Source organism: Mobula birostris, chromosome 9 (assembly GCF_030028105.1).
Source record: "Mobula birostris isolate sMobBir1 chromosome 9, sMobBir1.hap1, whole genome shotgun sequence".
NCBI lineage: Eukaryota > Metazoa > Chordata > Chondrichthyes > Myliobatiformes > Myliobatidae > Mobula > Mobula birostris.
This window is the reverse complement of record NC_092378.1, coordinates 85,642,523-85,655,796: the sequence shown is the minus strand read 5'-3', so window position 1 is coordinate 85,655,796 and position 13,274 is coordinate 85,642,523. Positions and strand designations below refer to the sequence as shown.

The 13,274-nt window shown below is 47.8% G+C and overlaps 1 protein-coding gene across 1 annotated transcript in view; it reads left to right on the top strand.

The window, feature by feature from the left end:
* Positions 1–13,274, top strand: part of LOC140202421 (delphilin-like) — a 366,191-nt gene that overhangs the window by 199,908 nt on the left and 153,009 nt on the right. Inside the window, exon 3 of the mRNA XM_072267289.1 lies at positions 6,118–6,375. Within this exon, the coding sequence (XP_072123390.1) occupies positions 6,118–6,375 (258 nt within the window). The remainder of the gene's footprint in view (positions 1–6,117; positions 6,376–13,274) is intronic.

Below are 13,274 nucleotides of genomic sequence, written 5' to 3'. Positions count from 1 at the left end.
GAGCCTTGCGGTACCCCACTAAGGTGTTGTTCCTCCAACCTGAGTGTGGCTTCATCTTTACAGTAGAGGAGACCGTGGATAGACATGTCAGAATGGGAATGGGATGTGGAATTAAAATGTGTGGCCACTGGGAGATCCTGCTTTCTCTGGCGGACAGAGCGTAGGTGTTCAGCAAAGTGGTCTCCCAGTCTACGTCGGGTCTCCCCAATATATAGAAGGCCACATCGGGAGCACCGGACACAGTATATCACCCCAGCCGACTCACAGCTGAAGTGTCGCTTCACCTGGAAGGACTGTCTGGGGCCCTGAATGGTGGTAAGACAGGAAGTGTAAGGGCATGTGTAGCACTTGTTCCGCTTACAAGGATAAGTGCCAGGAGGGAGATCAGTGGGGAGGGATGGGGGGGACGAATGGACAAGGGAGTCGCGTAGGGAGCGATCCCTGCGGAAAGCAGAGAGGTGGGGGAGGGAAAGCTGTGCTTAGTGGTGGGATCCCATTGGAGGTGGCGGAAGTTACGGAGGATAATATGTTGGACCTGGAGGGTGGTAGGTGAGGTCCAGGGGAACCCTATTCCTAGTGGGGTGGTGGGAGGATGGAGTGAGAGCAGATGTGTGTGAAATGGGGGATATGCGTTTGAGAGCAGAGTTGATGGTGGAGGAAGGGAAGCCCCTTTCTTTAAAAAAGGAGGACATCTCCCTCATCCTGGAATGAAAAGCCTCATCCTGAGAGCAGATGCGGTGGAGATGGAGGAATTACGAGAAGGGGATGGCATTTTTGCAAGAGACAGGGTGAAAAGAGGAATAGTCCAGATAGCTGTGAGAGTCAGTAGGCTTATAGTAGACATCAGTGGATAAGCTGTCTCCAGAGATAGAGACAGAAAGATCTAGAAAGGGGAGGGAGGTGTCGGAAATGGACCAAGTAAACTTGAGGGCAGGGTGAAAGTTGGAGGCAAAGTTAATAAAGTCAACGAGCTCGGCATGTGTGCAGGAAACAGCGCCAATGCAGTCGTCGATGTAGCGAAGGAAAAGTGGGGGACAGATACTAGAATAGGCACGGAACATAGATTGTTCCACAAAGCCAACAAAAAGGCAGGCATAGCTAGGACCCATATGGGTGCCCATAGCTGCACCTTTAGTTTGGAGGAAGTGGGAGGAGCCAAAGGAGAAATTATTAAGAGTAAGAACTAATTCCGCTAGACGGAGCAGAGTGGTGTTAGAGGGGAACTGATTAGGTCTGGAATCCAAAAAGAAGCGGAGAGCTTTGAGACCTTCCTGATGGGGGATGGAAGTATATAGGGACTGGACATCCATGGTGAAAGTAAAGCGGTGGGGGCCAGGGAACTTAAAATTATCGAAAAGTTTAAGAGCATGAGAAGTGTCATGAACATAGGTAGGAAGGGATTGAACAAAGGGGGATAAAACCGTGTCGAGGTATGCAGAAACGAGTTCGGTGGGGCAGGAGCAAGCTGAGACAATAGGTCTGCCAGGACAGGCAGGTTTGTGGATCTTGGGTAGGAGGTAGAAACGGGAAGTGTGAGGTGTGGGAACTATAAGGTTGGTAGCAGTGGATGGGAGATCCCCTGAGAGGATAAAGTCGGTGATGGTGTGGGAGACAATTGCCTGGTGCTCCTTAGTGGGGTCAGGATCGAGGGGTAAATAAGAGGAGGTATCCGCGAGTTGTCGCTGTGCCTCGGCGAGGTAGAGGTTAGTACTCCAGACTACAACAGCACCCCCCTTATTGGCGGGTTTAATAGTAAGGTTAGGATTAGTGCGGAGGGAGTGGAGAGCAGAGCGATTGGAAGGAGTGAGGTTGGAATGGGTACCTGCTTCGTGCACTGGTAGGCCAACTGACTAGTTAGGGAATGATGATGTGAAACAATAAGTGGTGTAAAACTGCACTGATGTTCAATGGACCAGAGAGGTCTGATTATTTGGAAGATATGGTCTGTTTAGTCATAGTCATAGTCATACTTTATTGATCCCGGGGGAAATTGGTTTTCGTTACAGTTGCACCATAAATAATTAAATAGTAATAAAACCATAAATAATTAAATAGCAATATGTAAATTATGCCAGGAAATGTCCAGGACCAGCCTGTTGGGTCAGGGTGTCTGACCCTCCAAGGGAGGAGTTATAAAGTTTGATGGCCACAGGCAGGAATGACTTCCTATGACGCTCTGTGCTGCATCTCGGTTTAGTGTTCAGATTGTGATATTTCTCAGTCAAAACTCCCCTACTGAAATGCAGATGATAAAGATAGTTCTGCAGACTTGCTGAAAAAGGCATATTTGGGTTAGATATAGTATGGGTTCACAACAAGAACTTCAGCAGCAAGTGGACACAATTTGCCTGATTCTGCTGTAACACCTCATCACCTTACAGATCTAAGAGAATATGAGTAGAGCTCAAAGTAAAGTTCCTGGTATATCCACAGTTGATATCTGGATATGAACCAGTATGTCCTCGAAGGCACACATTCATCCGCATAGGTCTTGATAAAGTCAGTGACATCTGTGATATATTCAATCTGATCCAAAGATGACTCCCTAATTATGGTCCAGTCCACCGATTGAAGTAGTCCTGTAAGTACTCCTCTACTTTCCTTGACCATACGTACCTTCATGGTCCTTACCACTGATGTTGCAGTTCTCGGTGTCTGCTTGTATGTTGGGAGTACACCGAAGAGATCACCCTTGCCAAAGTGCAGGCATGAGATGGCATGGTAAATGGTCAAGTGCGTTGGTTCCTCTGGTTCCACAGGTGATATGTTGGTGGTAATTGTTCTCAAGCTGGCCTGATTGAAATCCCCCGCAATGATCAGGAAAACATCAAGGTGCACTGTCTTATGACTGCTGATCGCAGTGCTCAGTTCCTCCAGGGCCATCCTGACATTCCTAGTTGGAGAGCAATTCTGAGACAGAACCAACACATCTAAGCAGCAAGATGAGTTAATCATGAAGCAAATGCAGCTGTCTCTGCTTTTCCTACACCACCGTCAGATCCATGAGATGTAAGGTGAAACCCTCAGGCTGAAGCACTGATTGCTGGGGTGAGCATGTCTCTGTGAAGTAAAGTACACTGCAGACCCTGATGTCCCTCTCATACTGTAATCTTGCTCTGAGATCTTCAGTTTTATTTTCCAGGAGGATGGTGTCGAGTGGGGGCCCCAGAGTATTTCAGTTTTACCTGCAACCTTGTGCCTCTTTCGTGTATTCTTAAAGGGAAACTACACTTTGCATGTATGTGGATATAGAAACATAGAAAACCTACAGCAAAATATAGGCCCTTTGGCCCACTAAGCTGTGCCAAACATGTCCTTACCTTAGAAATTACGTAGGGTTACCCATTGCCCTCTATTTTTCTGTGCTCCATGTACCTGTCCAGGAGTCTCTTAAAAGACCCTATCCTTTCCACCTCCACCACCGCTGCCGGCAGCCCTTTCCACGCACTCACCACTGTCTGCGTAAAAAACTTACCCCTGACATCTCCTCTATATCTACTTCCAAGCACCTTAAAACTGTGCCCTCTCATGCTAGCCATTTCAGCCCTGGGAAAAAGCCTCTGACTATCCACACAATCGATGCCTCTCATCATCTTATATACCTCTTTCAGGTCACCTGTCATTCTCCATCACTCCAAGGAGAAAAGGCCGAGTTCACTCAACCTATTTTCATAAGGCATGCTCCCCAATCCAGGCAACATCCTTGTAAATCTCCTCTGCACCCTGTCTATGGTTTCCATATCCTTCCTGTAGTGGGGTGACCAGAACTGAGCACAGCACTCCAAGTGGGATCTGACCAGGGTCCCATATAACTGCAACATTACCTCTTGGGTCCTGAACTCAATCCCATGATTGATGAAGGCCAATGCACCATATGTTTTCCTAACCTCAGAGTTAACCTGTGCAACAGCTTTGGGTGTCCTATGGACTTGGACCCCATATGTACATGGATGGATATTAGAACAGCAAGGCACAAAAAGCTGTGGACTAAATGGTCGTAAATAAGATCAGTATAGATGGGTGTTTGATAGTCAGTGTGTTCAAGGTGCGCCAAAGAGCCAGTTTTAGATTTACACCACAGGTGCCTCTTAGTGTTGAGGCCAAAAGGTTCTACCACGAGACCATAAGACATCCTCCTGCATCTTTACAGTATCTTCTAAGTGATGCTTTGCAAAGTCTTTACGGGCAAGGATATACTTTTTTTTAGCAGTATGTTTGGTGTGTCACGTACCCCGTGATGGGTTAAAGAATCAGCAGAAATAGAAAACACTTTGGAGTCTGGTATTGCTAATTAACTAATGGTATTTATTAGTTACTACGCAATACTATAATATAAATTCAGATATATCAAACAGGTTAGCAAAGATAATATATATATATAAAGTGTGGAAATAGAGAAAACAAGCTTCTTCAAGCCTAGGGGTAAATAGATGCAGTCTTACAGTGATGAGTAAAGTTCAGTTCAGTTCGTGGTTTTGAGTTCAGTAGTGATAGAGAGAGAGATATTTGTAATCCAGGGTAAATGTCGAGAGAAGGCAATTACGTTGATATTCCACAGATTCCACGACAGCAATACAAAATAGCAATAGTAGTAAGTTTTATCTCCGAAGTTGTTCCATTCCACACACGAAGTATCACAGATAGTGATCTTCAACGAAAATCCTTTCAACACAAGTGGTACCACACCCAAATTCAGCTACAGGATACTCAAACAGAATCCACATATGGATTATCACCAACAGTAGCTTATCACTAAGGGGACCCTCTTCAAGGGAACCGACCCCAAGCACACAACGTGATAGCCACTTTTCCAGTTCCAAGACATACGAAATAACTCCCAACAGTGATTTGCCACAGGGGTGCCTTTCTTCAGTGAACTACCACACCCAAACAAGGGTAACACACAAGTAGTATTCACAAAGGTACTCCCCCACCAGAGAACCCACTCTTGTGGATTAACTACGTGACAGTCACACCTTCGTATTTGAATGGAACTCAAACTCACCCTTACGGGCTACTTAGAGAGAGTGTCCAAACAGTGACCTCTTTGTCACTAGGTTTCTTCTGTTTCAAACCTTCCTCTCCCCTCTTCTCTTCCTTTAAAGTCACTGAATGTGACCACAAAAAGGAGACCGTCTTCTGTGCTGGAGTTATCAACCCAGGTGAGGGTGGGACACACTAATAACTCCCCACCAGTCACACCTTTTTCACACCACGAGAGCCACTGATCGATTCACCTGACTGATCCTCCAAACACCCACCTTTCTGTGGGCACACAAAGTTCATCCAGTGTCCAAAACCATGTGTCTGTCTATCATCTGACCTTCTATTTATCTCAGCATGCTGAACACCAGCTGTCCATCAAGCAGCTCCTCCCTTCTCTCTCTGTAAGAATACAGAAGCTGGCAGTGTCCTTGCAAAAGTGTAAACATGCTGCAGAGAAACCATAACACCATCTCAAAGCAGTCTTCGTGCCTCTCTCTCTCTCTCTCTCTCTCTCTCTCTCTCTCTCAATAACAAGGTGTTTGTGTTGTACAACTCTCTCTCTCTTTTTAAAAGGTATACTCCATAAAAAATATGACCCCTAGCAGTACATAACAGGTGTAAGTCTAACACTGTGAATCAGCCAGCAACACCATTTCTATTGTAAAGTTTGGTGGAGATAGCATCATTCTATGGCAGAAGGGACTGGAAATCTGGTCAGGATTGATGGGAAGGTGAATGCTACTAAATACAGAGAGATGCTGGATAAAAACCTGCTAGCCTCTGCCAGAAAGTTTAAACTAGAGAGGAATTTCATCTCTCAGAAGGGCTGTACTGTGAAAAAGGAACGTGTAATTTACAAATACAAATTCTCAGTTAAATTGATCAAAATCCCTGGTTGTGATACTCATTTGTATAAACAGAGGGTTGAGATTGAATACTTTTACAAGTCACTAGATGCAATTGGTTCAAAAATTTCAGAAATAAGCATTCCTGTGGTAAATGAATGCAGATGAAGCAGTGCTATTTGGAAGTGGTGATTGTTAATTTGCTTAAACCTCTAGTCAGTCAGTTGTGCCTTATCCTGGACACTTGTGGCTTGATCCCGTTTCTGGTCTTTGTCATGTTTATTAGGATTTTCATCCCAAAGAAGCACCGTCAGAGGTTCAACGAGGTTGTGTCACAAAGCCTCATCAGCAAGGTCAGCAGCAGCAAGAGCAGGGCCGACAGCACCAACCGTCTGCGCAGGAGCAGAAGTGAAGACCACCCAGAGCGGCTGCTTGTGTCTACCCGAGCCAGCTCAGCTCCTCAAAACCAAGAGGAATCAGGGCAGAATATCAGAAAGCAAGGCTCTATCTTAGGGGGCAGTGTGAGATCAGCGCCCTCTCGCAGGTAAAAACACTTGTTTAAAATCACATATAGTCAGAGTGTGCAGAGTTCTACGTTTGTATTTGAATGTGACACTGTAATAACATCACTGCTGGTGCTCTCTCGTACCTTTCTGTGCCTCGATTACCCTGCTGTAAACAGGTTGGAGTGCTAGTAATGTGGTTTTATGAGTATTTCTGTATGCTATCCACATTTTTGTCCTATCAACAGGTGAACTGTTGTATTGTTGAAGTGTTGCCATGCTGTTGTATGGTATTTATCAGGTCTTTCACAAACTGAACTGCTCTTACAGTGCTCAAACTCTTTGTGTTTGCAATCAACCACATAATGGCCACTTTCTCTTGGGTTTAGAGTATGTTTTAGTCAGGTTTGCATAATTTCTTATTCTGGATGTGTTTATTGTTTTCTAATGTGGCCATGTTGGGTTTTACCCCAAACTGGTCATCTTTAGGAGTTTGTGCCCTTGCTTGTGTTGGTTTTTTGTTGAATCTGTTGTGCTTATGTTTTCCAACCTGCGCCTTGTAAGGCATGAAAATGCCCAACGCAGGCCTCTCATGGTCTGAGTCGACATTCCCTCCCTCTCTCCCTCAATTTGGACACGTTTGAGATTTTACTAACAAGATATCTGTTATCTAGTCCTGACGAAGGGTCTCGGCCTGAAACGTCGACTGTACCTCTTCCTAGAGATGCTGCCTGGCCTGCTGCATTCACCAGCAACTTTGATGTGTTTTGCTTGAATTTCCAGCATCTGCAGAATTCATTCCTGTTGTTTTTGTTATCTGAATGCTCTGGCATTCTGTGGGTTGCCTCCTGCTTTTGCTCTGTGTTTGCACTGGTCCATGTTTTGTTTTATCTGTGTTTTGTCTGCTCTGCGCTACTCTGGATTGAACCTTATCCTGGCCCTGATGGATTGTCCCTTACTCCTTGCTTTAACTATGTCATTTGGCTTGGCAGTACTAGAATTACAACTCCATTTTGCGAGTATTTGGGTTTTGAATTGCTGATTGATCTATGTTTAGGGCTTGTTACTCTGGTTCTGTTTGAGTTTGATGTTTTTCTGGCTATTGTTTGGGTTAGTGCTAAATCTGACTTTGTTTTGACAGTGCTTGGACAGCGCATGGCTTGTTTTTTGGGAGCTTTAGTTTCGGGCTCGCTCTGATTCTATTTGGGCTAATCCAGGATCTAACTGTATTTGCACTGTGCATTACTCTGGCTGTGCTTACTTTGGCCTTTGTGTCTGGGTGTTTATGTTGGGCCTTGCCTGACTGTGCTTATGTTCCCCTTCTCTTTGGCTATGTTTGCCCGCATATTGATTAGTTCTTGCTCTCGTGGTGCTTGGTTTGTCCCCATTTAGGTTTATTGTGGGCTGAATTGTTTCTCTCTGTCTGAGATTGGTATGGTTTTTTGGTTATATGTAGGTTAGCCCTCACCCTCACCTTGACAGTGCTGGTGTTCTGTCTCTCTGGATGTCTTTAGCTCACATAGTCTTTTGGTTAGTGCTTAATATAACTGTATTTGGTTTTTTCTTGCTCTGGCAATACATGGGAGTTTTCTCCCTTTGCACATGCTGTACTTGCTTTATAATATCATCGTGTGGCTAAGTACAGTTCCAATGCTGTATTTAAGTTTGCTGACAACACCTGTTGTTGGCTGACTCCAGTTACAATACTTGGAGTATTGAATTCAGTACTGGTTGCCTCATTATAGGAAGGATATGGAGGCTTTAGAAAAGGTGCAGAGGAGATTTACCATGCTGTTGTCTGGATAAGAAGGCATGTCTTAAGGATAGGTTGAGCAAGTTAGGGCTTTTCTGTTTGGAGAGGAGGAGGATGAGAGGTTGCTGGATAGAGGTATATAAGAATTTAAGAGGCATAGGTAGAGTGGACAGCTAGTCTTTTTCCAAGGGCATAATTTTAAGGTGTTTAGAGTAAAATATAGGGGAAGGGGGAGATGTCAAAGTTGTTTTTTCTTACACAAAAAATGGTAGGTGCGTGGAATGCGTTGCCAGGTTGGTGGTAGAGACAAAAGCATTAGGGACTTTTAAGAGACTGTTAGATAGGCATATGGGTGAAAGATAAATGGAGGGCTATGTGGAAGTACAGGTTTCCCCCACTATCCGAAGGTAGAGTGTTCCTATGAAACGATTCGTAAGCCGGAATATCGTAAGGTGAATAAGCAATTACCATTTATTAATATGGGAAACATTTTTGAGCATTCCTAGACCCAAAATTAACCTACAAGATCATGCCAAATAACACATAAAACCTAAAATAACAGTAACATATAGTAAAAGCAGGAAATGATATGATAATATATAGCGCGCATGCGCCGGTCGTGCATGCAGCCGGTTACAGTTGCTCCGTAGTTTCTTACTTTTAAACTTTTTAACTTAGTTATTTGTTGTATTTTTTTTCACACGGTAACACGTTGAAGCTGCACCCTCTCTAACATGCTGGTGGAGAGAGTTTTACTTGTTTTTTTAGCGCTGGAATTAGTTACATTCGGACACGTCCCGTTAGCGTGGCAGCAGGATGGCCGCATTGTGTATTCCAGGGACCAGCTGACTGCGCTCATGCCCGCCGGTTTAGCGAACAGAGCAGTGGACATCCCAGCTGAAATCTGGAGGAAAACACACAGAGGATGCAGAGGGGGATCAAAAAGGCGAGGGAAGAGGACCGTGTCGAGACAACAGAGGCATATGGAGAAGAGAAGTTATAAGCTGTGTCTCCCCTCTCTCATCATGGGAAATGTGAGATTGCTGGGGAATAAAATGGACGAACTGACTGCACTTGTCAGGAGTCGGAGAACATATCAGGAGAGCAGTGTCATGTGCTTCACTGAGACGTGGCTGAGACGAGGACATACCCGATCAAAGCATTTCCATAGAGGGCTTCCAGACCGTTCAAGCTGAATTGCAGTGACAGCGGTAAGCGTAAAGGAGGGGGGCTGGCAGTTCTGGTAATTAACAGATGGTGCAATCCTGGGCATATTACGATCGAGGAACATGTCTGTAGCCCAGATATTGAACTTTTTGCTGTTGGACTCCGGCCATATTATTTGCCAAGAGAAATTTCGCATGGAATTGTGGTTGTTGTGTACATCCCTCCCTCTGCCAACCCGACGTTGGCGTGTAACATCATTTACACCGTCATAGCCAGATTACAAACCCAGCACCCGAGTGCCCTCATTACCATCTCAGGTAACTTCAACCAGGTTACCATGGCTAGAACACTGCCCAACTTCACGCAGTATGTGAGCTGTACAACCAGAGGGGAGAGGACTCTGGATTTGATGTACGCTAACGTTAAGGATGCATACAGCTCCTCTCTCCTCCCCCCACTGGGAAGGTCAGATCACAACCTGGTGCATCTAAAACCCTGCCTCCTCTTGGTGATGCCGCCTTTTGGTGAGGTTGAGGCCGGGGCCCGGCCCTGGGCCGCCTACCGCCACCGCACCGTCGGCGGCCTGTAGCCAGTGCGAGGCGGCGGCGGGCGGAGGGGGCGAGGCCCGAGGCCTGGAGCTGGCCTGCCGCTCATCGCGACTGCCGTCGCCCGCCCCCACCGCCTGGTACGGCCAGTGCGGCGGCGAGCTGCGAGCCCACTTCCACAGGCCAGTAACCAAGGTGATCATCCCAACGGCGGAGCAGGCGGAAGAGGAGACATCTCCCAATGGCTGCAAAGGCGGATGAGGATGCCCAACAATGGGTAGGGAGGCTTGTGAGCACGCCGCAAGAACTGCCGTAGACCCACAACACTCAGGGCTTGTCTACCTAGCGTGTGAAGCCTGGATCTGGCGGACTGCGCGGAAGAAACCATCACTGGTTCAACGGGCAGAAAGGCGATTCTCAGCAATGCATGGTGGAGCACTAAGAGGGCACAGTGAGACACACAGAACACTGCTGGCCATCCACTGCATCCTGACCTATCTCCAGCCGTCTCGACTATGTCTTGCCACTGGGTCCAGATAGGTCGGGACGAGAGAGTGAGGCTGACGACCTGCGCAGCTCTCCCTCACTCTAATCCAAGTCAAGCGCAAGTCATGACTTCACACCCAACGCGCAACCTGAGGTCCTGGGGCGATGGGGGAGCGGCGAAGCAGCAGGTAGGGATACACTGGAAGCTGTCGTCACAAACCTGCACACAGGCAGCCCAGGGCATAGGGTCGCTCTCTACTGGACCGAAGCAGCAGTTGAGTTCGGCAGCCCCCTGGGTGTCTGAGCAGCCCTCTTTAGGATCGCTCTGCTCACCTCCATGGAGGAAGGGGCTGGAAAAGGTGCCTCAAACATAGTCTGCTTCACTTCACCCTGGCCAGCTTACTGCGGCTGGTGGGGATCCCTCATTGCGGTCGACCTACAACAGTGAAGAAGAAAGTGATGGTGCTCAACCTTGGCACATGGAACGTGAGAACTCTGCGAGATAGCGTCAAGGCAGACAGACCAGAGAGAAGAACTGCACTAGTTGCAAAAGAGCTAGCTCGCTACAACGTGGACATAGCAGCTCTTAGCGAAACGCACCTAGCAGACAAGGGCCAGCTGACAGAACGTAGTGGTGGATACACATTCTTCTGGAGCAGTCGCAGCAGTGCTGAACGACGAGAAGCAGGTGTGGGACTTGCCATCAATTCTAACCTCGCCCGTAAACTCACCAAGCACCCAGAGAGCATCAACGACCGCCTGACGACACTTCAGCTCCCACTTGCAAACAAGAAGAGTGCTACGCTGATTAGTGCCTACGCTCCCACCATGACCAACCCAGATGACATTAAAGACAAGTTCTATGAAGAACTCGACGCCCTCATCTCAGCAATCCCACAGTCAGAGAAGCTCATCGTTCTCGGGGACTTCAATGCCAGAGTAGGGACAGACTACCAAACCTGGGAAGGGATCATTGGAAGACACGGCACTGGCAAGTGTAACAACAACGGCCTTCTGCTCCTCAAGACAGGTGCCACACACGACCTTGTCATCACCAACACCCTGTTCCGCCTACCCACCCGTAAGACGACGTCATGGATGCACCCACGCTCGAAGCACTGGCATCTGATTGACTACATCATCACCAGGAAGAGGGACAAGATGGATGTCAGAGTGACGAGAGCCATGTGTGGTGCCGACTGCTGGACCGACCACCGCCTCACTGTGTCCAAGTTCAGGCTTCGCATTCTGCCCATGAGAAGACCCCAAGGGCAGAAGACTGCAAAGAGGCTGAACATCTCCAAGCTGAAAAGCAGCAGGGTTGCAGAAGAATTTGTCGATGACCTTGAAGGCAGACTGCCAGACACACCACAGGAAGACGGGACCAGCGTTGAGGAACAGTGGACGGCCTTCAAAGACGCTGTCTACACTACCGCCCTCGAACATCTCGGACCAGCAACCCGAAGAAACCAAGACTGGTTCGATGAGAATGATGAAGAAATACAGGCATTACTAACGGAGAAACATCAACATTACAGAGCACATCAGAACGACCCCATGCCGCTAGCCAAGAAAGATGCCTTTACCAACGCAAGAAGAAAGGTGCAGAAAGAACTTTGCGAGATGCAGGACAGCTGGTTCAGCAAGAAGGCCGATGAAATCCAGGGCTATGCAGACAGCCACAACATAAAGCGCTTCTACGATGCGCTTAAGGCTGTATATGGACCCCAGTCCTTCGGCTCCTCACCCCTCCTCAATGCAGATGAGACGCAGCTGCTGACAGAGAAGAAGCAGATTCTGGATCGGTGGGCTGAGCACTTTAACAATGTCCTTAACCGCCCTGCCCACATCAACGACAAGGCCATTGCCCGCCTGCCCCAGGTAGAGATCAACAAGAACCTCGACACCCTCCCCACAGTAGATGAAGTCAGGAAGGCAGTGAAGCAACTCTCCTGTGGCAAAGCACCAGGACCCGATGCAATCCCTGTTCAGGTATACAAAGCAGGAGGCCCTGTCATGATGCAAAAGCTGACTGTACTCTTCCAGTCCATGTGGAAAAAGGGACAGGTCCCGCAACAGCTGAAAGATGCCAGCATAGTCCACATCTACAAGAGGAAAGGCAACCGCCAGTCTTGTGACAACCACCGAGGCATCTCCCTCTTGTCCATTGCGGAGAAGATTCTGGCCCGCGTCCTGCTCAACCGCCTTCTCCAACATCTTGAGCAAGGTCTGCTCCCAGAAAGCCAGTGCGGCTTCCGTGCTGAACGTGGGACCGCGGACATGATTTTTGCTGCGCGCCAACTCCAGGAAAAATGCCAGGAGCAACACGGCGACCTCTTCATGACCTTTGTCGATCTAAACAAGGCTTTCGATACGGTCAGCAGAGAAGGCTCGTGGAAGATCATGGAGAAGTTTGGCTGCCCCAGCAAGTTCATCACAATCGTCTGGCAGTTCCACGACGGTATGATGGTGAAAGTTCTGGATGACGGCGACGAGTCGGAGGACTTCCCAGTGACAAATGGCGTCAAACAAGGCTGCGTTCTTGCCCGGACTCTGTTCAGTATGGTATTCTCTGCCATGCTGACAGATGCCTTCCGTAACTACGAAGAAGGAATGCACGTCAGGTACAGGACTGTCGGCAGGTTGTTCAACCTTAGGCGCCTGCAGGCAGTTACAAAGGTGCAAGAGACTGTCATCAGAGACTTGTTGTTTGCTGATGACTGCGCGCTCAACGCCAGCACAGAGCAGGAGATGCAGCGCGAAATAGACTGCTTCTCACAAGCCTGCGACAACTTCGGTCTCACTATCAGCACCAAAAGGACCGAAGTTATGTACTAGCCTGCCCCAGAAAAGCCATACCAGGAGCCGCGCATCACGGTGAAGGGCCAGAACCTCCAGGCAGTCGACAACTTCACCTACCTGGGCAGCATACTCTCTCGCGCAGTGAACGTAGATGCTGAGGTCAACAACAGGATTGCCAAAGCCAGCG